The sequence below is a fragment of the Rousettus aegyptiacus genome, unplaced genomic scaffold (genome assembly GCF_014176215.1).
Source record: "Rousettus aegyptiacus isolate mRouAeg1 unplaced genomic scaffold, mRouAeg1.p scaffold_m13_p_1, whole genome shotgun sequence".
Taxonomy (NCBI): domain Eukaryota; kingdom Metazoa; phylum Chordata; class Mammalia; order Chiroptera; family Pteropodidae; genus Rousettus; species Rousettus aegyptiacus.
In genome coordinates, this window is record NW_023416284.1 from 169314208 (window position 1) to 169339944 (window position 25737).

The 25737-nt window shown below is 38.7% G+C and overlaps 1 protein-coding gene across 4 annotated transcripts in view; it reads left to right on the forward strand.

The window, feature by feature from the left end:
• The window catches only part of PHACTR2 (phosphatase and actin regulator 2), a 220019-nt gene that overhangs the window by 52556 nt on the left and 141726 nt on the right, over nt 1-25737 (forward strand). Inside the window, exon 1 of one of the 4 annotated variants that reach the window (XM_016119546.2) lies at nt 1133-3668. The exons of 2 other annotated variants lie outside the window; for them this stretch is intronic. In XM_016119546.2, coding sequence (XP_015975032.1) covers nt 3656-3668 — 13 coding nt within the window. In that variant the 5' untranslated portion in view covers nt 1133-3655. Of the gene's footprint in view, nt 1-1132; nt 3669-25737 lie in introns of those variants that run through there. One more of the 4 variants, XM_016119550.2, reaches the window with a different exon arrangement.

The following is a 25737-nucleotide window of genomic DNA, read 5'->3' on the forward strand; positions in this document are numbered from 1 at the left end:
TTCGTTATATTTTTAGCCTATGATTCTGGAGTTGTTACATCTCTTTAGAAAAATGCTCCTGCCTCTTGTTCTCCACAGTGTCCATTTGAACTGCTCTTGGTCCACTTGGGCGCAGATTTTAGTCAGAAAAGGCAGTGCATGGTTGCCACCAGCTCTTGCCTGTGTTTCCAACATGTGAAAGCATCAGAGAAAAGTTAAGAAATATGTGAAATAAGCAGCACTTTTCTAGGAAGCCAAGACATTCTCCTCTTTGAAATTAAGAACAAGAGTGTTGCTAACAGAGTTTCATGGAGAACGATGTGATAATGGTCAGGTTATCGCCAGGTGCTTGGTAATACACTTGAAGGCAGTGGGTACCACTGGTAGTCTTGCCCTTGCTACCTCAGCTAGTCAGACCTGGAGTCACAATCACCTTAGAGCCAACCTCAGGCAAGTTATCCTTGAAAATCTCAGATGGTGACAAGTCATAGCCTTCTTTCTGTGGATAGGATTGCATTGAGTGTATTTTGGATTCAGGCGCTCCAAATTACCATTGGCCTCAAACGAATTAGTCTGATTCTAAGAAAGCTGAGCAATGGGAGCGTTAATAAAAATGGGAACTAAACCCATATTTAAAATATGATGTCAGTCATGTAATAAGGAGCAGCTTATTAATGCTGCTACTGTGCCATATAGCATCCTTGGGATAATTAGAAAGGGCCCGGTGAACATTTATATTCAGGCATTTCCCAACTAGAACATTTTCAGTTGTGGGTCTGAATCACGGGAGAGAGTGGACTCTCCCTGGAGCTCGAGAAGAGTGTTCGACTCGCTGTGCTTTTTCATCGTTACAGTGCCTTCTTCTGGTGCCTGGTAGGGGCAGCGGTGGTGCTAGTGGGGGAGACACAAAGCAGATGTGTCCTGGTGACTTACGCAGTTTTTAAACGTCCCAACCCCTAATAGACTCAACATTGTTTTTAGAACTCTTTCGATGTTGCCCATCCTTTGTTGATCCCTTATGTCAGTGGTCCCCAACCTTTTCGGCACTAGGGGCTGGTGCTCTAATGAGAATCTAATGCCTGATGATCTGAGGTGGAGCTGAGGCGGTGATGCTAGCGCTGGGGAGCGGCTGCAAATACAGATGAAGCTTCGCTCACTAGCCCACCACTCATCTCCTGCTCTGCGGCCTAGTTCCTAACAGGCCACAGACTGGTCCAGGGATTAGGGAGCCCTGCCTGACGTCATAGGTAGTTAGAGAGGTTCGGGTACTTAGCAGCCGAAGGAGGGAGAGAGTAAGTACCTAAATAAGAAAAGGGATCCTATGGCAAAACCATAGAGAGGATCATTTTCTACCCTTTTAAATTGTAAAAATGTACCGAAGGATCTCAATCCCTTATATGAAGCCCTCGGGGTTAGGTGTGTTTCAGAATTCAGAATTTTTGCATTTTAGAAAGGTAACATAATGCTTGCACTGCATATCACGTATCATCCCCAGCAGGGTCTAAATAGATCCCCATAGCCTATAACATTAAAATTTCTGTAGCAAAACATGATTGTTGGCTCTAAATGGGATAAGTAAAGATTTTAAATAGCCTCACATCCCTTCGACTCAGGCCGTGACACAGATGCATTTTGGAACCAAACTTAAAAATAAAAAAACTTAAGTTTTTCAGAACTTTCTGGATTTTAGAATTGTGTGTAAGAGATTGTGGATATAAATCATGAGTTAAGCAGCATTTAACTGCCTGTCCTTGGAACCCAATCAATGTTTGAGAAAAGTGTTTTTCAAATAACCAACAAAACAAACTTTTGGAACACAATCCATTTGTGATTTGGGGACTGACTATCTTAATAAAAATAATCAAGAGCCACATTTTGAACTGTGTATAAAGTTAACACAAATATATTCATATTATTCAATTCACACTGCCAATCGATGACACTTCTTAGCTGCTCCTTCCCCAAATCTCAGACTTCATGATGTCTTTTCTCCCTTTTACAGTTTGAATTTCCCTAACTCTTCTCTTTAAAAAAAATAAAAAAAGGTAGTTTGCCCTAGATTTTCTCCTGATGACACTCACTCTAGGTAGTTGGCAGTCTTAATCAGGACAAGTAGATGAGATATAGAAGCCACAATGATTTTAGTCTCATGGAATCCAATCATGTTTTAAAATGTGAAGAATTTTTTTTATATTAATAGAATGATATATCCTCAAAATTTTGTGACGATTAAAAAATAAAGGGGATAAAAATGTCAGGGCAAAATCATTAAGAAATTCAACTTTGAGGCAAATAATTCTGTACTAGTACTGACATAAATGAAGTATTTTGTTTAAACAATAAAGGAACCTTAAATCTATAGGAAAACCTGAAATTATATTAAAAACAAAAACACTTAGAAGCTGTCGCAGTGGAAGACTAAACCGTAAATAATTTGTAACTGTTTCATCACTAGAAATTTCAGTGGCATAAAGAAATACTAAAAAAATGCATTGCTTTTGAACCTGGGGGTACAATATTACTCAGAGCAGTTTTTTAAAAACTTGTCAAACTAAAAGATCTGTAGAGTCTTACTTTACTATGGACTTACTGTAGAGTCTTACTTTACTATGGTCAAATGAGGCCACTGTAAATTTTCTTATACCATATCTGAGAAAATGCAGAAGAGTTAGGCTGCCCCCAGATTCTAATGTCATAGCAGCCACAGGGCATGACACATGATTTCTTCAGTACTCTGCCCATCCTCATGCTTTTATAACCTGAGCAGTTTTAGGCGTCTTCAAGGGTGATCTTTACATAGCCAAATTAAAGAAGTGAAATGGGTTTTCCTGCATTAGTAAATGCATTTTTCTTGATCATCAGATTCTTACTGAGATGGCTACAGATTATAACATACTATAGAGTTCCCTGAGACATCTTTCGACTATTATTTCTTGTATTATTTGTGACATTTAGTGAAATTCCTTTGGATTTCTCTGTTAGGCTAGGTGAGCAGAAATTCTGAACACTAGTCATTAACCAACATGGAATGACAATACTCAGCATCTTAGCATTTATTTAGAGCAGAAATATTAAAGGTGGCTATTATTTTAAAATGTTTCATCTGCCTTGTTCAACCCCAACAACAATAATAACAAGAAAACTTTAAAATATTAAATTGAAAAGTTGTCCAGTCATTCAGTGATGTCAGCGATAAAGGCTGGATCTCATTTAGATCGGCCCCAAAGAAAGGATTAATTTATTGTGTTTTCAAAGATTCCTTTTTACCTTTTAATTATCTGTGCCTCTTCCTGCTCGTGTTTGCTCTGGCATCTTTTAAAAAGCACTGTGCTCTGCATAGCATGTGCACTTCTGAAATGTGCAGTACACTCCACATTGCAGGGATTTTTTTTTTTTTCTCCTTTGCTTAGAACAGAGGTGAAAACCCCAGTGGATTTAAGTATCCACTTGATAGGCTCAGTCTCTCTTAATCAGCCCGTAATGGAGCTAATGGCTGTTTGTCATCCTTGGAGATATAAATTTCCTGGCGGTGTCTCCTGCAGACAGTGCATGAAGTATGCTCTGTGTGCCAGCAAGGACTGACAATCAGCAGAAGGGCAGGGTGCTTCGTTAGCCAGGAGAAGAGCCGGGCTTCCTGGCTGCCAGGCTACAGAACTCGCCTCGCCACTCCTGAGACATGGACAATGCCGGTAGGTAAAACAGGCATGAAATCTCCCTACCCTGTGGGCTCGTTTGCAGTCTGCATCCTTCCCTGAAGAGGGTTTGCCTCTGTGTTGGTCTTATTCTGCATTTAAATGTTCAAGACCGGGAGACATGGAATGTGTTAACCCCACTGCATTGTCCACAAGGCATTGGTGTTTACTTTGAAGTTCAGGAATTGGGAATGCAGATTATAATTTCACAGTCACCTTTTTGAAGACTACAGTGTTATTTAGGCTGCATGAAGTGTGCTGTTGGATCCTTTTGTAATGAGAACAGTGGGTAAAAAATGCACATAATTAATGAAACAACTTACTCAGGGGTGGCAAAAGGTACATGGAGTTAATCAGCTGAACAATAATTGTTTCAGTGTGACAGTATGCACGCTGTAATAGCAGACAAATTCTTGTGTCTGATGCTTAGTCTTTATGTTAGGATGAAATGCAGAGAATGTCTCAATATCCTGATATTTTAATTTTAGGCTATAGACATTAGTGGCCAATCAGGTACCTCTTAAAAATGTATTTATTTTAATATCTTTACTTGACAGCTAGACAAACATGACTGTGGAATTATTCTAATACCAATTAAATGGCTAGCACAAAATTCCTTTTCATGTAGAACTTTTTCTTTTTTCTTTGCTGTATTGAACTTTTAGAAGATATACACTATGGGATTTCTCCCCATTTGGTGTTATGGACACCAAATGCAGAATTATCCCAAATGTGTTATGGATTCTGTCTCTTGAAACTCATTAGTTCGATTGCTCAGCTGGTAGCGATGCCCTGTAGCGCCTGGAGAGACGGTCAGCTTTGCAAAGAGGATACATCATTTATAACACATTCTACACAATGAGACCACCTGTTTTTAGTAAAACATATTTGTTTATGAAATGTGGCTATTTTAGTCCTTGGCTCAGGTAGCGTAGGCAAGCAGAGATTTTGAAGGCGGAGTGTTTTGACTTCTTTCATGAAATAACTTACCAGGAATCAAACTCCATGACTAATTTTGTCTTTGACATTGAGGGAATTGAAATAAATTGGAACATTACAATATTAGGGATGAAAATTTCAGGGTTATGAAAGAAACAGAACAAGTATGACAGAGTGTGTGTGTATGTGTGTATCTATAGTAGTAGGAAGGAGACTAGATTGATGAATCTGCATTACATCCCATATTTTTAATCATTAAAAAAATATACCATGGGGCTTGTCAAAAAAGCATGTGGGTTTGATGTTCCATGACAAGGCACAATTTCAAGATCAACTGAAGCTTCTCTAATTGCATCAGCAGAGTAAAAAATAAATAAATAAACTAGAATCCCTAATTTAGCCTCATTTAAAACTTCTGCCACCCACAATTAATTGTACTGATGTTCTGGCAGAATTATCACTTTAATTCAAGTAAATGCCTTTTTTAACTGACTCATGTATTTATTTAAAGGCCATGTAAGAAAAGGAATGAAACCAGCCTTTTGTAGGTTTAAGAAATTCTAAGGATGAGGATTTACTTGATGGTTAAGTGTAGCTTAGGGGGACAATGGTTTTCACATTTTATACCTATATTTATCTATCTTTTTAGATGCTATTAATAAAATACCTCTGCTTCTGACATGTTTAAGAATATTTATGTACTGTGTTGAGTGGCTTTAAAGCAGCAACTTCAATATCATTTCAAATTTTAGGTGAAATCTCCAATGTAGGTATGTATACAGTGGAGAAATAAAAGACTTTTAAATTACGTTATTTTAGTATCTCAGAAATAACATCTTTCTTATAATGGTTAATTGGCTGTCAGTAACCACTTTTCATGGTAATTTTTGAAGATGTAAGCAGCCTCTTATAGCAGGGAAATGTGACCATCCATCACACACACACACACACACACACACACACACACACACACACATTTCAATAACTTGCATTGACTATTAGGAAGGCATTTAAGATAGTACTAATAAGAGACCAAAAACAAAAAACAAAAACAAAAACCTCGAAATATTCTTAGTGTTCTACCAAGACACCCAATTATCTTGGAGCGCTGCAATTTCTCCAATTTAATTTAAAGAAGATAATGATGTTGAATATCTGCCTATATTTTCTAATCAGAAATGGGTTTAGGCCTGGATATCAGAGGCTAGCAGTTTAGAGCTGAGCATCAGCCCTAACGATTGGACCGTCATTTGGGAGGCCTTCTTCCGGCAGGGCTTCCTGTGCCGGGGTTTGGATAATTGTTGGGCAGAAACACAATAGTGGGTACACACAAGCTGAGTGCCTCTGATTTATTCAAATCACACAGAAGGCTGCTTTGGAGATATTTGTGTGTCCTTTCTGTTGTTCACAAATAAGGAAGTTGCTACCTGGCACTCTGGCTCTTTGGGAGTCTAGGTGCATGTTTCAGCAAGCATGCTGATGTTAGCCTGTCCACCCTCTTCTTAGCAGCCAAGAGCTGACATTCCCCATCTCTGAGAAGGAGACATCCCTTCCCCATAATTGCTGGCTTATGTATTTCTTTAAAAGCTTTTCCTGGAATAACAATAAAATATTTATCAAACAGTGCGTGTGGAATATGTCGGGGCAGTTTTAGCAATATCTATCCTTTTCTTTCTTTTTTTTTTTTTATATGACTATTTCTTATAAGTTCTATAGCAACTCAATAGGTCCTTCTTAAAATAAGTCTGTGACTGCAACTGCAGTCCACATTATTGTCCCTGAGTTTGCGTCCCTTTGCAACTTCTCTACCTAGCCTTCATCAAGTGATTCTCATCGGATGAGTTGTGGAAAGAGGTGCTGAGGCAAAGCTGATCGATTGATAAAAAATGGCAAAGCATGTGATGGATGTCTAAAAAAAAAACAAACCAATGTTTTGCAATGTAATTCCATATTCTACAGGGGCAGAGTGTTATCACAAGTTCGGTAGCATTTGTTGGGCTAATTTTTTCTTGCTTGAGATCAAGATATTTCCATTACCATCTGTGGGTCATAAGAGGTACATTCCTTTGGGAGGGGAGGGGGCAGCCGTGAGAGCCACTGTGTCTTCACCTTACTTTCTGTCCCAATAGCTTAAAGTCTTTTGACCCTTGTTGTATAATCACTAACTGTGAAAAGTTCATAGTCTGTGAGCTCCTTGCAAAAGAGACTGGAGAATTCTTTGGGACCCAGACTGAGGAAAGCTTTTCTACGGAGTGGTCAAGAGCATCAGATAATCTGAGATGAAAACCGGCTCCGCCACTTGCCATCCCAGTGACCATGAACAAGCTATATACACTCTGTAGCCATGTGTTTTCTCATCTGTAAGTGACAACAGTAAGTGCACTCATCTCAGGATTGTTATGAAGAAAAAACATATGTAAAGCTTTTGGTAAAATGGCTGGCATACGGCAATACTCGGTGCATTTGGCTGTTTAAAAGAACCATCAAAAAATTGAAGCAGGATTGCTTTATGAACAAATATATACTCTAGTAGGATGGCCCTAGCAGTGAGATGATGCTGTGGAAAGGTGAGCAGTTATAAGCAGAGAGCAGTCAGGCGGATGTCCCAAAAGTAAAATTAGAAATCGATGTGGGTGTTTCGATGGGGATAGGATTGAGGGATGCATTGGACATGGGTCAGTAGAGCATGATGAGTGGATAAGGAGGCAGGGGTAAGCTGACCAATAGAAGCAGACCTTAGGGGTTTCTAGTTTGAGAATCTAAGATAATAGTCTTGGACTACAGAGCACAAGAGGGGTTTTAAGGGAAAGAAAATGAGTTCCATTTTGGAATTGTTGGGTTTGAAATATTTCTGTGTTATCCACTAATTGAGGTGGCTGTTCAATGGAGACTTTTTAATCCATTAAAAGGTATACACACACACAGAGACATGGGCACACACATAGGCACATGTGTGCACACGTGAAATTCCTTACTAACCATGGATGCGAGATAATGCAGTTGCTTTTTTGGTTTATGCCCCCAATTTATAATCTTTTCTACCTTATGTATGCTTTGTTTCATTCAGCCCAGTAAATCCCATGGCAGCTGATGCTTCCCACCCCTTCTCCTCCCAGCCTGTGGCAGATCCCAAGGGGTGGTGTAGAGAAAAGAGACTTTGCAATGCTTCTTGAAAATCTTTTCAACACAGATGGCAATAAGAACAGGCCCAGAGAAACATGCTTCTAAGCACTGAAGTGATTGTGATAAAGGCCAGGCTGTTATATAAGCGAATGTAAGCACAAAGATTTCATTTCAAACTGGTTCAAAACTTTAATAGGACAGTCTCTAACTTAGCAGCTCAGGCTGCCATAGCAAAGTTCTCGAACAACTTAAGATGGTGATTCAGGAGAATGGTTACCTAATGGAGCAGACTTTTTATGTGAATTAATTTGCTTTGGAAATGAGTGTTTTCTAGGACACTAAATATAGTTTGAAAACTATATTTAGTACACTTAAAATTTTTTCCTCGAATTCCTATTTTCACGATTGCTACTTAGTATCTACAATTTTGTTAATCATGACACTTTTTAGAAATTTAATGTTATCTACCCATATATATATGCATAATATATATGGATACATTTGCATGTGTTAATATATACTTTATATATGTACTTTGTGTGGATTCTTAGGGCGGGAGATTAATGGCCTTAAGGTAGAGGAATGGACTTAATAAAAATTTAGATTTTCTTTTTAATTGAAAACGAAATTCATTTTTATTCTCTGAAATTCCCCTAATATTATAAAAATAATTATTGAATATTTTATTAGCTATAAAATAAGTAATTACAGTATTTTCCTTTGAACTTATTGTGAAACCCACTGTGCTATGGTAGCACTTTATAGTTCATCAAATAAGTACTTCTAAGCCCAAGGGATTCACATAAATATATTTTTCCAAGGGAGAGATGAAAATTTGATGAATAATCTGCTTTTAGGATCATTGGTTTTCAAAATGATGATATTATTATAGAAATCACTGTCCTTGAAAATAAAAAGGCCAAAAGGAAAAAAATAGGTTCACGTTAAAACATAAAAGTACTCTAAAAGTGGCACAAAATTTCCTTAGTATTTTTCACTCTAATTGTAGAACAACTTTGAGCTCCTGAGAGGAAACCAACAGACTTGGTTTAAGAGTGTGCAGAGTTAGGTTTCTTCCCCCGCCCCCCCCCAGATGATTGGAACTAGTTCTGAGTGTCTTGTTTCCCCTTTGCAACCACTCACCTTTTCAAAGGCAAAATGAATTCTGAGATTTCTATAGCCGTAAAATAAAATAGGAATAATTGTGGAATGGTTTGCTTGGACCAAGAAGAACCATTGGAAAAGATATGGAGAACTAGCAAGAATGCATTTTGGTGGCAAAGAAGAGAGATCGATAATCCAACCCTCTTCCCAACTGAAGTTTTCTAAATTATATGCCATTGCATAATAATTCCATAGTAAATTAGTTGACATAGTATATTAATTAATTCCCCTGGGCACGCACTCACACGCACATAGAATTTCGTGTTCAGGCAGTTTTGGGAATTGCTGAGTTTAACAGTGTCAAACAGGTTATTTAACTTGCTAATATAATTAGCATATAATTCTTTGCTTGTGCTAATATTGTTGCAAATCCCTAAAATGAAATATCGAATGCAGCATTTCCTAGTCATATTAACTACAGGTTTTCCAGCAGATGCCTAGTTATAAGGTTGATAGCTCAAATTTTGGAAGCACTGTTAAAATCCCTTCATTCTCATTTTTACTTTTTATTTTCACCTTGCTCTCCCTCACCTGTATTTTCTCGACCTCCTGTTTCCAGGTATAGGAAGCCATTTTTGGCAGCTAGCAAAGTGTTCATTTGCATACATATCAAAACTTGATTATTTAGGAATTAAACATCTGTGTCATCTATGTCCAGGATTCCTCTTCTCGTTCTTTGTTTCTAGCCTTTGGGGCATTTCATTGGTCATTAGCATCACCATTTGATGAAGGAAACATGGAAAAGGGAGCTGGGACTTAAACTTGCTTTGGAAATGATCGGAATCTAATTACATCTTTGAGACTAGGAGTAATGTTCAGATTTTATTTATCCAAACTAAGATTTCACATGAATTGTTAAAAAATGATGATAGGAGTTTTATATGTAAAAAGTTATTTCCTAAGTTCTGTTTTGTAAGTCAGGCATCACAAACATATGTAACAAAGGCAAACCGTGTTTAACTAAATATAAATGTCTTGAAAAGAAGGGAGCTTACTTTTTTTGAATGCCTATTTACTAGGCACCAACTTAAGTATTTTACATGTGTTACATCACTGATTCTTGCAATCGCTCTGTAAGGAAATATTATTTTTCCCAAGTTACACATGAGGAAACTGAGGCTAAGTAAGAGCTCACTCAATAAAGAAGTGGGTAATTTATAAGCTGGAATTCAGCTCTTTTTGACAATGACAAAATTTGATCCAGCATTTTTATGTTTTCCTAATGCACTGAGAGTGGGGAGTCTTCATCTCCGTATCTTCCCCAGTGCTGAGCACAGTGCCTGGGATGTAGTCACTATGTAATATAGGTTTGTTTTGAAATTAAATCAAATATGTCATTTAATTAATTCAGAGCAGTTTTTCCAAGAAGAGATTCATTTTTAAAGATCGATGTCAAAGATGATCTTATCACATATCTGAATGTACTATGAGGCAGAAGTCAGTACATGGGTAGGAAAAAATATGCGTGTTTCTTTCATAAAGATTTACACATTTGATATGGACAAGGGGCCTCAGGCTAATCACGAAGGGACTAAGGTTTGCTTTCTTTTCTACAAGCTTTCAGGAAGCCTCAGGTTTTAGGAAGAGGAGTGAGGTGGTAGGATTAATGGTTTCAAGGCATAATCATAGGAAGAACAGATGGAGAAGGCAAGAATGGAAGCTCCTAAGAAAGAAATGCACTTCCAAAGCTCTTGATTCAGGTGACAAGTGGACAGGAAGAGGAAGCTGAACCCAATCCCAGCCCTCTTTCAAGACCCAGCACATATCCCATTTCCATGACGTCTTCCTGACTGGCCTTGAAGCCCTGCATTTTCTCAAGACTCTAACAGAACCCACCACACTGTATATACTTAGTGGTTGGTATAGTGGTAGTCTATCTGAGGTTACCCTGCATTTGAGTCTTCTCTTCCCAACCAGATTTTAAGCATTTTGAGGGCAGTTGACACACCATAGACATTTTTTTTGTGCCCTCCAAAGAGTTAGAGTGATGGTTCTCAACTCTAGCTACCTATTAGAATCACCTGGAAAGCTTTTATAAGACACTATTCTGTAGGTCCCATACCAGACAAATTAGATCAGAGTCCCTGGAGTGGGGTCGGAATATTGTTATCTATTTAAAAACTCCCCCAGAATAGTCTAATGGGTAAAATGTAACAGGATGGGAACCACTATTATGGACTCTGAGAAATAGCTACCTAGTAGAAGTAAGAACTCAGTTTCCCTCCCTCTTTCTCTCGCTCTCCCTGAATAAGCCAATCTAACTGAGAATCTGTACTTGGAAACTATCTGCTTCCATGTGGCATGTGAGGCTGTGAGACTGAATGAAACTTCCAAGGAAATAAGCTGAAAAGGAATGAAAGGAGGCAAAAGAATACTTGTGCACAACATATCATGAAGGGAACAAAGTAAATATGAATCCAGGCTTTATGCATGCAGTCTAGCCTTCTGGAGTATATGGACCTGGTCAAAGAAGAAAGTGATAGAGAGGTTTAGTCACCTACTTCTTAATCAGGAAGGATTTTTCTCCTCCAGTGTATCTCGAGCAAATTAAATATTAAGTGAAGATTCCCCACCGTGGCAAAAACTATTTCTGGTGAGACTTTAACATGTAAAGTTTTAAACTAATAAGAGTTGCTAAACATTCCTTGTCAAGTGTTTATAATAGAAGAGATACATTATTAGACCCCGAATAGCACTGCTATGATTTAATCGTCACTAACTGTATCTGTGCCGAGCGGCTGGGTCACAGCCACTATTAGACACCGGTGCTATATTTGCTATATCCATGTGACCCACCACAGGCGGCCTGCTTTTTAGTGATAGAGAAATAGGTCCTGTTCCACCTTATACTCCCCCTCCAAGAACACACACACACACACACACACACACACACACACACACACACAGCCATCTCTGAATGGGTTTCGGATTATTTCGAACTGACAGTGACCTTAAATATTAAAGCATGGGGATGATTTGATAACTGAGGATTTTGGTAAATGGGGCTTTTTACACTGGACTTAATTGACACCTTTTAATGGAAACAAACAAACAAAAATCTTTTGTAATATTTGACTTAACATGGTTGCGAGGATCTTTTGAAAAAAATATAATTGGCAAAGGGTTTTAACTCTAAGTGTTTTTACCAATGAAGCATCCAGTATTGGGTAGAGCCCCCAAGAATTACAAAGGAGGCTTCAAGGGGATCCTCATCCTGGTTTGTTAGGTTTTTGTTTGGTTTGGTTTGGTCTGGCCTGTAGTGTCGCTCCTGCGGGGATCACCTCGTATTTCTACCCTGACTGCCCCTCCTGTTCCAAGTCTTGCTGCCTCTCCCTGTCCACTCACATACAGGTACTGTGGTCTGGCCACTTTGTACTTCTCAATAGACCCCAGAAACACATCATTTAAACATGTCAATCCTCCTACACGGAAAGCTCTGGCTGCATCTCCCACCACCACCTCAAAAACCCTTCACATTGAATAAGACCAGCTCGAGTGTCATCTCCTCCATGGAACCTCCTGTAATTCCTCCACATAGAGTTAGTGTTCTCCCATGAAACACCTTCCTCCCCCTATAACAGCACATATCAGGTAACTGTAGCGCTATTTTATATGTCTGCCGCTTCAACTACAAGAATGGGATCTCGTCTTCTGCATGAGTCCATCTCGTGAGACAGTGTGGCCTAGCAGAAGATATGTGTTCAGTGTGAGGACAAGTGAATACACTGGCTGAAATAAAGCCCGGGGTGTGCCTTTCATTGTGTGCTAATACTTACGTCGAAACTATGAATTAATTTTTATTAGCAGTTAAACGATATAGGTTTGTATCATTTAAGACAAGCAGTGGGGAGCCCATCAGAATTACTCATGGAGTTAAAACATTGTCTGTCCATCCATCCGTCCATCCATCTATCCATCCATCCATTTATCACCATCCCAGCCCCACACGAGACTTGGAATTCAGACTCTCCCCTGAAGAAAAGAGATCGCTATATGTGTTTTTAAAAATGTTTCCTGGGTGATTCATTATGTACCTCTGATGAGACCCGTTGTCAGCCTTGGGGACATGTGATGAAGCTGCTCAGACAAAGCAGATTTCTACCTGCCTCGTGTGCTGTTAAGATGATTGATTGTTGCCAAGATAAAAGCACATTCTTATTTAGAACCACGTAATCCTGCACCATTTACAAAGAGGCTCTCCTACATCCTATCGGAGGCCTGCGTTGACCTGTAAATGAAGAGGCATCTCACTGGGACAGTGAAGTCTGTATTTCTTCATCCACTTTCTGTGGAGAGGCACTCTCTAGGTTCCCTGTTGATAACTGAGACTCGCTTAAAACTTCAGCCACCCAACTTGCCTTTAATTTGTCAACAGGGCCCTGTGCCTCTGTTTGCATTTTTTTGTTTAACTTGGGCGTTATTTTCTTAGTAATGGAAATTCGACAACCATCCATGTTTACAAACAGCTTAACTGCTTGTAAAAGGGCATTTTAAATTAGGAAATAAAAGGAGAGATTGCCAATCCTGACCTCTCTGAGCTGTCAGCATAGTAGAGATGTATAAATATCTTAGATTTCTCGCGTAGCACTTTGGTCATCACCGCGACCCACCTTGCATGTCCGTGGCACTGACGGAACAGACATCAAGAGATGGAGCCGATTCATTTGCTCAAACAATAAGCATTTTTCTACATTCACTAACCTATGGGTCACTTCTTCAAAGTAAGGAAGTTCAAAGACATTTGTCTAAATAACCGTGTGACAATGACTCCAATTTAAAAAAGCCAGAGAGTTGAAAATTAAAGCCAACTTTTGTCTTGAACATCCAGACTTTGCGGAAAACCAGGGGCCGCGCGGCATACATTTAGAAGGAAGCACTATCGTTAATTTTAAATTTCCTGGCTTGTGTCAGTTTTATCACAACCCTAACATTCTGTAAACAAAGGTGTCTCTTATGCTGACAGACGTGGGCTTTGTCCTTAGTAGTCCCAGGGAAGGTTTTCACGGAGCCTTAAAACTAAAAAAACTCTGAATGTACTTTTGGGTGCCTGGGTTATTTTAAAACAAAGTCAGGTCCCCATGAAACTATGTTTTAAATGCAGGACTAGAACTAAGTGATTTTCTTTTCTTTTTTTTTTTTTTTTTTGAGAATGTTGTACATTCTTCAGTAATATCCCTTTCATCTTCAAAAATGCTTACAAATATAGTTCATTTCTCACAGTTCTCCAGTGAATTATGTAAACATTTCAAATGATCAGTTCTGCTTTTGCAGATATGAAACTAAGGCACAGAAATGTATTTACTTATTTATTTTCAGAGAGAGCGGCCACATGCACAACTTAACCGCACATGGAAAACTTTGCATCGACAAATAAAAAGCATGTCTGGTTGAGGAAATGCTTGGCCATTTGCCAACTCATGAGGCACGGGTCATGGCAAATCTGATTCCCATTGACTTTTATGCAGAAGGAAAGCCAAACACAATTTACCCTTCGGGTTGCATGCAATATTGTTTTTCAGGAGAGACGTGATTATATTTGTCCTGGCTACAAAGGCTGTCTCTGGGGAGGACAGCCAAGTGGCTTTGGTCGCAATGTCCATGAAGCATAACTGTCCTCATTTGTTACCTTGAAGCTGTCTGTACTAGGATATGCAATCAGATGATCAGAGACTGGAAATCTGCTGGAAATTCTGGTAGAGGCCCATTAATTTGGGGACCATAATATGAAGTGCATATGTTTTTATGACAGGTGGGGAGCAAGTGAAGAGACAGTATAAACTCCCAGGGAAAGGACATGAGTAAGAGATTAAGGCAACTTTAGCATTTTCCCATAGAGATCGAGCATGGAGAGCCACTTCCAGAGTAAGGACTGGAGTGCTGGGAGGAGATTTGGACAAATTAGATAGAGAGGGACCAGGGTAGAGATACCAGTTCATGAAATAGGTCAACAGAAGACATTGGGAGGACTGCCGGGTTTTATTCTGGCTTATTCGGTTGGGTGTGAGCTGGCAACAAAGAAAACTCAAGAGATCAGAGATGAGTTCCCATGCACCCCAAGTCCCTGCAGGCCGGCCCTCCCCTTCCCAGTCCCCCCCCAGTGCGGAAGGGCAGTTCGGCCTCTTTCTCCAGAACAGCACAGGGTCAGGCAGCCAGCTGCTACGAGGCAGCTCACCCTTAACCCCAACATTTTACTTCGTTTTGCATGAGAATCCCTCTTAAATTGCAAGTCTTTCACATATTTAGTCACATTTACCTGCCTTCTCAAATTGAACGTACTCTGACGTTTGGAAGTGTGTAGAACAGTGGAAAGAAATTAGACTCGGAGTCAGAAAAGGCGAATACACATGCCGGCTGAGCCTCTCCCACTCGCTGGCATTTCCCGGGGCCTCACTGTCTTCATGTACGTGTTGGCTGAGTGTACTTGGCACTGCATGGAAGTTTAACAGCCGACCCATTTAGCATGTACATAAATTTTAAATCTTGATAAATAATAACTCGTTTTCATCCTTACAGCTACTTCACAGGTGGTCTCAAGGGCCCTACCCTCAGCCGGCTTTGTCTCCCTGCATCGTACCTGTGTCTTCAGGCCTTCGGCTGCCCCTTTTTGCTGTCCTCAGTTTACTCGCTGCTGCAGCTCCCTTTTCCCTCCCTTCTCATCTGCTGTTTTCTTGTCTTTCAGTTTCATTGAGTCGTAACTGACATACGGCACTGGATAAGTTCAAGGTGTTCAGCATAATGGCCGGATTTACCTATATCGTGAAATGATTACCACAGTAGTTTTGGTTAACATCCATCATCTCGCGTAGATTCAAAAAAAACCGTTGACATGTGCTGTTTCTTTTCTTTTGTCGTCTGGAAAACCAGATAGTTGAGATTGTCATTCTTTTTGTCTAAATAACAGTGCACGCACCCCAGCGAGGGCCTGAGCCGTTTTCCCAGGGTTCACGCGTATGGGCTGGAGTTCATGAATTTTTTTTTTTTAATTGCTTTTACTTGGACTAAGCGGCAGTTGGATTTGCTTCCTAGTTCTTGACAAAATCTTCCATGATCTTGTCCATGCCCTCAGGATGAAATGAAAACTCAGGATCTCACACAAAACTCTGATCTGCTTGGCCACCCCCCCATGTCACCAAAGTTATCACCCACCTCTAGTCACACAACCCCGGGCCCCAGCACCCCAGACTCTTCATCTCATCCCCGAAACTAGGTTCTTGCTTTTCCGCTTTGCTACCCACTGTTCCTTCCTTACTCTTCACCTGGCGAATTCCTGTCTGTCTTTCAGGACATGTGGCTTATCTGTCACTATCTGCAAATCCTTTTCCTCCCCAGCCAGGGTTAGTTACTCCCTGAAGCTCAGCTGGCAAAGTACCATTGTTCTGTCATTGTTCCTTCATGTCCACTCCGCCCACTAGGGAGGGAACTGCTCCAGGACAAACTTACCTTCTCCTTGGTTTCTGTAGGGCCAGTACGGGGCACACAGTAGGTACCTGATACATACTGGCCGACTCACTGCTTGTGTCATTGGTACCAAGCTGCAAAATATACTATATAGCACAATGGCATATTTATACATTCCCATCATATATTTTTTTTTAAGTTTAAGGAGAAAAGAATAGTTTGAAGGAAATGAAGTTGGATGTAAAAACGTAAATCATTGCTGTCAGATCGATGATGTTGGTAAAATCCCTTATATACCTGGAAATAGTTCTTGTGAATCTGGATTTTTTTGTTCTATTTGACCGTTATTAAACCAAATTCAAAAATTTTTAATGTATATTTTTATAGGAATTCCTTCCAGGGGAAGATGGAACATGTAATAATTTCAGTAACAAGTGTATTGAATTTGATATCTCATAAAGAAGGAAGTAGCACATACCTAGAGGAAATTTTTTTTAAAAAAAGAGGATTTTATTATTTCATAGGAATAAGGCATGTGGAACTTGGCCATTAGTGGGAAGTAAAGAGGGACCAGCCTTCAATCCGACAAAAACTCAGTCTAGTAATATTTTTTATTCATTTTCTTTGAACATTTCCAATTACCTTCACTAAAAAGAGAAATTCTTTTTCAAAATACCTAAAATGTATCATATGCTTAAATTATCCCTTGCTCTTAACATGTGGAGAGGGGAAAAAAACAGTCATAGTACTCAAATGAGAGAGAAATAATTCTGAACTATTGCTGAAAATAATGTGATTATGGCATATAAAGGTGGTTTGTTTTTATAAAAACATTTTACATGTTCACGAGCAATGTCTGGAAAGAGTATATCCCAAGCTATTAGTTCTCAATTCCTGGGGAATGAAAGGAAACTTTTATATTTTACTTCATACTTTTCTATTTTGTTTGAGGTCTTTTTGGCTTTGCTTTTACAATAAGCATGTGCTGCTTTTAGAAATGTTTAAAAGACAATAAATTGCTTTAAACAGTTGACTGGAAAAGCAATACATGTACTGCTTTACCATGTGAGACACATCATACCTGGGCACACCTCAGATGCTCCCCATTCTCCAGGAATTTGGAGTGAATGGTTTAAATGGCCTGCGGCCCCATCCACTCCCCACTCTGCCCCAATACAAGCTATTATTGAACGTGTTATTAATCAGAACTAGCTATGACCAAGTAATTAATTTGAGCACTATATTATCATGATGAGAACATTTTAACTGGATTTTCTTCTATCTTCCTATGTTGAGAGTGGGCTCGAGCTGTGCAGGTAAAAAAATAAGTAATTTGGGAATATATTGTCAATCATTTTTAATGTTGTAGGTAGTAGTTTATTTTCATAGTGTGTGTTCGAATGGGTAAATTCCACACTGTGTCTGTCCGGGTAGGGGACGTTGTGTTCAGACTGCCTTCTAGAAGCTCCAGGCCAATGGTAGGAACCCAGGGGTGCATGGAATCAGGTGCTGAGGGGCTGAGCCGGGGAGCCAGAGGGTAGGTGAGTGTGTACAGGCTTGAACGTGCAAGGCGAAGCTGAGCTTGTCATTGGATCTAAGAGTTGACAGCAGTGGCAGAAATGGGAGAAGGAGAGCAAGAGCTGAAAATAATATGATAATAAAGCAGGCGTCAAGGAGCATGATGAGAGCTAACCTAGGACTAGGACCCTCATCTCCTATTATGAATACTTGACAGATGCATCATTCATCTCATCAAAAATGTGGTCACATATATGTACAGTAGAATGGAATAATTTCTGTGCCAGAATTGTGTTTATTTTGAGACATATCAAAGTTTTACTCGGTGACTCAGAATTAAACTAAACTGCTACCTGGACAGTTCGTTCAAATACTATTTGATAACTTATCAAATAAGTCTGTGCTACAAATTGATTTCACCTTCACCATGTGCAAGGAGATATAGCTGTTTTGGTTTTTCTCGTCCTATGTACCATATCAATGTGTCTTTAATAGATTTAGTCCCACTAGTGAGTGTATGCATTCTGCAGGTGTTAAAAATGCCCGGGCGAAGCTTATTGTTTTGAATTACTCCAAAATAATTTTTATTTTCTTTAACGATCATATATCGAAATATACTTTAGATGAAAGACATACTCGACAGACATGAATTGAGTACCTACTGCGTCAGGCACTCATAGCTGCAGAAAACAAAGCAGTGATAAGATATATCGAGTCCCTGCTACAGTGAAGTTCACATGTTATTGGGACAAACAGGAAATAAACAGATAAACAAATATGCGATGTAATGCCAGATAGTAATAAGAACCCCGAAGAAAAGCAAAGCAAAGCAGTGTGGTTGAGCAGGGGTGACGGAAGTGCTATTTTGGGTAACGTGGATTTTATCCCAATGATAGGCAGGCGTTCTAGATGGGACTGGGTTTCAAAGCCCGGGGGATTTGTAAGTACAGCTTTTTAAAATCTTTTTTTTTTTTTTATCAGTTTGGTGTAGTTTCAGGTGAACACTATTTTTTCTTATTTCAATCTACTTCATTAAGTTTCACGCCGTTTCAGGTTTCAAGAAGTGGCCCAAAGTCAAAGGAAAATGCTAAGAATTCCATCTTGTTTTGTATGACTACGGAATGAAGGCGCATAATTACATGACCGTCCCCACCCCTGACAAACCTGCAGTGGCCCAGATTTGTTTGAAATTTAGCACAAACCTGCATTGTTATCAAAGGATGTTCCCATGAGATAAGAAAGGCCTGGCAGAATTGTACTGGCAGCTTGATTACAAAAATTTGAAAACATTTCTTCCTTAATGACAAAGACTCGTTGTTTACCCTTGTAGAGAACAAGTTAGCACATGTTTATTCTGAAAAACTTTGGTCTTAAGAGAATCTGCCTGACTATACTATGCACACCAGTCACCCCAGGGAGAATGTATAAGGTGTGTCAATTGGAAAAGAATGGGATGGATTTTAGCAAAAACGTTAGAATTTAAACAGCCAGAGAGTTCTTTCAAGAATCACATTGAATGAGTATACGTTCATTTCAAAATTTCGATATTACTCAAAATAAATATAGAATTATGATTTTAGAGTTGCCCTTTGAGCTGCTTTATAAGCCAGACCAAAATTTTATTCAGTCATTCATTGGTTTATTCATTATGTCATTCCGCAAACATTTGTGAAGCCTTCTGCCTGCCAACGTGGTGCTTCTTGATAAGTGTGTGTCAATAAATTATAACGATTGCTTTCTTTTGAGCTGAATTGGTTGTGGGAGACAGTTAAGTTATAGAACTGGAAGTGTTTAGATAACTAGGAACAATCCAAGGCAGAAGGCCCAAGAGGGAAGCTCTGCTTGGCAAGGTAGGGAAAGCTCCAAGGGGAAGTGACATTGACCTGGAGTGTTTGAAGATCAGGTTCAAGTTTGCCAGGCAGAGGGAAATGTGAGTTTCTTGCAGCAGTCTCTTACCAATTTGCATTTTTACACATTATTATTTTCAAAACTAAGATGGCATGACTCAGTTTGATAATCTATCTTCTTCATCTAAATGGCCTTGAATGATCTTGACTAATTCCAAAAATAAATTTACTTTCAGGACGTGAATATTCTTTACCATTCGATTTCATAAATATTTATTGGGCGCCTAGCCACAGGCAATATGCTATGCCACTATGTGGATGGCCTTAGGAAACTCAAGAGAGTCTTCTTCCATCTTAAAAAAATTTTTTTTTGAGGCAAACTCACATAATATAAAATTAACAATTTAAAATGTACAATTCCCTAGTATTTAGTATATTCAAAATGTTTTATGATAACCACCTCTATCTAGTTCCAAATATTTTCATCACTCCCCCCAAAAACCTGTGTACCCATTATGAAATCATTCTCCATTTCCCTCTACCCAGCCGCTTACTAACACCAGTCTGCTTTCTGTCTCTAGGAATGTACCTATTCTGGATAGTTCATATAAATGGAGTCATACAACATATAACGTTTTGTGTCTCACCTCTTTTAATGTTTTCGAGGTTCATCCACATTGCATAATATCTCAGCAGTCATTCCTTTTTTTATGGCTGAATAATACTCCATTGTATGGCTATACCACATTTCGTTTATCCATTAATCTACTGATGGACATTTTGATTGTTTCCACCATTTAGCTATTGTGAATAGTGCTGCTATGAACATGTGTATACATGTACTTGTTTGAGTACCTGTTTTCAACTCTTTGGAGCGGAATCCCTGGATCATATGGTATCACTATGTTTACTTTTTGAGGAACTGCCAAACTGTTTTCCACAGTGGCTTCACCACTTTACATTCCCACCACCCATATATAAGGGTTCCAATTTATCACATCCATGCCAACACTTGTTTTTAAATAATAGCCATCCTAGTGGATGTGAAGTATTATCTCATTGTTTTGATTTACATTTCCCTTATGACTAATGATGTTGAGCTTTCTTTCTTGTGCTTGTTTGCCAAAATGTTCTGAGCAATGATAGTCTTGTTAAAATAACTGAGGCACCTCATAAGAGGACTGATTTTATGCAGAAGGTACTCATTTGGCTCTGAAAATTATGGCGTGATTTTTAAAAAACCAATCTTATTATTGTATAGTTATTACATTTAGTATATTATGCATAACTGTTGTTACATTGATTAAAATATAAACTCATGGTCTTTTCAGTCATAAGCATTAGCTTATCCTCTGCAATAACTTAGGTCTTAAAGTTACTCAATTTGAGCCAAATCTATGATTTACCCTTTGCTTTATAGCATCCTGAGGTGGCGTTATAGATTTTGCCTGTAGAATATAGTTTCATAAATTCTGTATTTGGCTAATATAGAATTTATCAAAGTATGTATGTGTATATTTGGCTAGTATAGAATTTGGAAATGCATACATACATATATGCATATAATGTGTATATATAGAGAGAGAGTTAGTTTTAGGACTAGGAGGGATATTAAACTTAGATTTCAAGTTAACTCAATAATTATTTCAATATAGCATATTTATCCTATTGCCTCACCAGAAATAAAACTCTCTAGAAAGTGAACTACATCTTTCTTAATATTCCCAGTGAAAGTTGCCACTCATTTTTCTTCATAACTGCATAAGTATACAAAGATTAGACACTCAGGACAAAGAAAGGCCTGGAGCCAATATTCTTTATCCAGAGAAAAAGAGATGACCCCAACACTATTTGCTATAGCAACCAATTCCCATATAGTACTTCCATGTATTCAAGAATTATGCATTGAGCACTGACACTTTTGCAGGAATTATCCAGGATCTGGGAATACAGCATTGAATGAAACATGGAGCTTACATTCTATCAGGGGAAATGCATAATGAACAAAACCTTTCAGGTAGTTGTAAGTGATGTAAAGCACAATAAAATAAGATATAAGGAACATAACAGGGCTGCTGTTGAAGAAAAGCCTCTCTGAGAAAGTGCAGATCCTTGAAGAAACTGTAGATCCTTGAAGAAACTGTGTGGCCATTAGGGGAAGGAAGCAGAAGGTGATGGACATGCTTCGCCCATTTGTAGGATGACGTGGAGGCCAATGTAGCCAAAGTGGTATGATTTTAGAGGTGACTGGGAGGAGATAAGTTCAAAGAAATAGCCCATTTAAAATAGACCAATGCTGAAGACTTACTTGGAATTGCAAGGATCAATTACCTGTCCCTACACTGGGAACCAGGTCTAGCTTCCGGTTCAGTGTCTGTATTCATTTCTTATTGTTGCTGTAACAAATCACTATAAGTTTAGTGGTTTAAGCAACACAAATTCATTACTTTACAGTTCTGGAGGTCAGAAGTCCACAATGTGGGAGCAGGACTGCATTCCTTCTGGAGACTCTCGGGGAGAATCAATTTTCTTGCCTTTACTGATTTATAGAGGCTACTCACATTCCTTGGCTTGTGGCCCCTTTCTCCATCTTCGAAGCCAGCAGCAGAGCATCTTCTTATCTCTTCCATCTGTACCTTTTCCCTCTGACTCTGACCCTGTCACCTCCCTCTTGCAAGGGCTCTCATGATTCCATCGGGCCTGCCCAGATAATCCAGGATCATCTCATCTCCAGACTCTTCTGTCCTACGAGGCAACATATTCACAGATTCCAGGAGTTAGGATGTGAACATGGGGGAGGGGGCAGTATCAGCCTGCCTCACTGGTCTTTCTCACTTGTTCAAAGTCCGATTTGGACCCAACATTACTTTGATTATTGAAAGTTTCGTTTTCCTGGTTCTTCCTTTCACTTTATGGTAAGGAGGTAAATGTAGAAATGCAAAAACAAAAACAAAACAAGACAAAAAAAAACTTGTGTTGGACTGCAAATCCTTGAAGGCAGAAGAGATGGCCTCACTCATCTCTTTATCTCTAATGCCTAACAGAGATCAAAGCACTAATTCAATCTATATAGAATCAGATGGCAGTGATAATTACATTAGGTAATGAAGGAGGGTATAATTTTATAGTTCCCTTAAAAGTGCCCGTAGAAATAATAAATTCTCTAATTCCAAGTATTAATATAGACCTATTAAATGAAAATCATTTTGATCATATGCCCTCTCTGTAGATATGTCCCTGGAAAAATAAAAAGGTGGAAAGTTACCATCTACGTCTATTGAGAGAGACAAATTTACCATCTCAGAAAGAGCAGAATATATTTCTGGTACCAGTCTAAATTTTCCTTTCATTGGTATTTTTAAAAACAAGTGAAGTTTCAGCATTTGAATTTATATCAAGCTCCACTTTTGGCAAGGAGTCAGCTAAATATTAAATTAGGTAACTTGGGCTTTGTTCCAAAGTAACCAGTACCTCTCTGTGATGAGGTTTGGCATCATAATGGTACCTCCACAAAATGTCCTTGAGTATTGGAATGGAAGGTGATACAGATTAGTGAGAGCTGTAGGTACTTGGAGGTTGAAGACTTTACTAGCCACTTTATGGGGCCTGAGTAGGCGCCGCTGTGTAGGTGGCCTCTAGCCTGAAGTATTGTGTCACCGCACATAAGTCCTGTGGAGCCGTTTACTTGTTGAGTATGCTGCCAAGAGGAGGAACACATTCCAAGGAGACGCTGTTGAGAGTCCAAAACAGAACTGTGTGCTCGTCCAGGACAAGAATGCTCAGCCATGAGATACTGAAATTCAAATTAAAGGAACATTCGGGGTGCTGCTCAGCTTCATCTGGAGTGTTCTCCATAATGTGTTATTTATTCATTGCTGGGAACAACCTGGAAAATATGCCATCTGCAACATGTAGCATCATAGACTTTGTGAGCGAGCAAGACAGCATGATCTGCGCCGACCTCTCAAAAACAATCAGCTGGATTGCTGCTCAGATATTGTCACCTTCTTATGGTTTGCTTTTCTGTTAAGGGAATCTCTGTGACAAGAGGAAGACAAAAATCTTGGCTACATGGCCCAGATAACTTCAACAATGGGCTATGAGTCTTTCTTATAATTTCAAGATGAGTATTTTTAAATATTTTTATTTAAGATTCAATAATTGAAAGTCTTTATTTTATTGTCATTTAAAAAATAATCTTGTTTTGTGTGGATGCAAACATTCAGGAAATGAAGTATGTCTAGAAAACCACGGTCAAGTATATTAACTGTTCTTAGAGGAAATTTAAAAAATATATGATAATATATCAAATCTTGGATTTGGTGACATGTTTAAATTAATTGCAGTGGTAAGGGCTCTATAAATACTGCATATCTAGTTCTAATTTTCTCCAAATGTTATTACTAATCTAAAACAACTATTCCCTAATTATGGCTCAAAAATAAATTTAAAAATTTGTAATAACTATTATTGACTCTGTAACCAACTATCATTAACCCTTCATGGGGTTGTTACAAAGGTCAAATGAGATTTGTAAGGACCCATTCCTGATACATTATTTATAAAATAAATAATTAAAAAATGTTTTTAAATAAACAAAAACAAAATAAAGATCATGAAGATGAATATCATTTATACAACACTCTTGATAAGGCAGAGTAAATTCTTTTGTTTAATCGAAACTTAACAGAGCAGGTCAATAGCATACTTAATTCACTTGGGGTGGCAATGAAAGGATCTTTTGCATTCCGAGTCTCTCTCACGATAAATTACTCACAGGTCTTCTTAACCGATGCCTCATCCAAATCATGTTTCTAATGGTTGCTTGAGGCAACACAAGCTCTAGCAGTGCATGATACCACAAATCATTTCTTCTCTGCCTTCAACACTAGCATTCCTTGTTGAATGTCATGAAGCAGGGAATTAAATAAAGAACTGCACACAAAAATGAAACACCCACGTTAGGCTTTAATAAAAGGGCGTTTTATATAGTATCTGACTTTCCATGCATGGCGACACTTCAAGGAGATTTAAGCTCCCACAAGGAAATGGGTTCTCAGACCCCTTTCTGGCCCTGTCCACTTGGCGGGCAGCGGGTCTGGGCCTGAGGTACACCCATCTGGTACACACAGCATTGAATTAAAGACTGTCTCGCTCTAATATGGAAAAGACAAGGCCATGAATCTAGCTGGGTTCTTGACCTATAATTTCCAGCTTCCTTTCCAAACCCCACAAACTAGGTCTCAGCAGCAAAGGCAATTTTGCAGCCTGCTCCTTGGAACTGATCCTGTGTACATCTTAGAAATACTGAGTCTCTCATAAAGTGCCCACATGCTAAAAAACATCGTTAAGTGACAGTGAATAGAGAAGAACAAAGATAATGGCAGTTTCAATATTTTTTCTTTATTCTCCAATGCCTTTTTGATCAAATTTGTTTTATTTTTAGGGTTATAAATTTATCTCTGTTATGGTATGATGCCATTTATTCTGAAAAATTGAAACTAATATGTGAAAATAAGTAGTGATGGAACTGAGCCGGAAACACACTGGCATAGATTGGCCTTCGAAGCCTGAGAAGAGAATGAGATGGTTCACTCCCCAAACCTGCCCCCCAACTCCAAAACAAATCACCCTTCTTTGACCTGGTGCTAAGGCTATGCTCAATGAACATTCTTCCAGAATTAGAGAAGCAAAAGTACATTAATCACTGAAAGGAGAAACTTAAGCTGTTTCCTTTTCCCTCCTCTTGAACACTGGCTAAAACTCAATTAGAGACAGCTACGTCTTTGAGGTTCATGTAGGATTATTGTTTAGACTGCTTCTATTTGGGAGAGAACAGGTAAATTTTTATACCTTATTCCTAGGTTTCTATATTTTTTTGAAATTTTTACGGATATTTAAAAAACTATTTAGACCCATCCCAAGTTACTAAAATAATTTAACTAGAATTTATAAAAGTAGACGAATGTTTTTGAATGTTTAGCTTTTTTAAATTAATAAACTTTGTTTTTCAGAGTGATTTTAGGTTCACAGCAAAATTAAGCAGAACGTACAGCAAGTTCCCATGTACCCCTCTC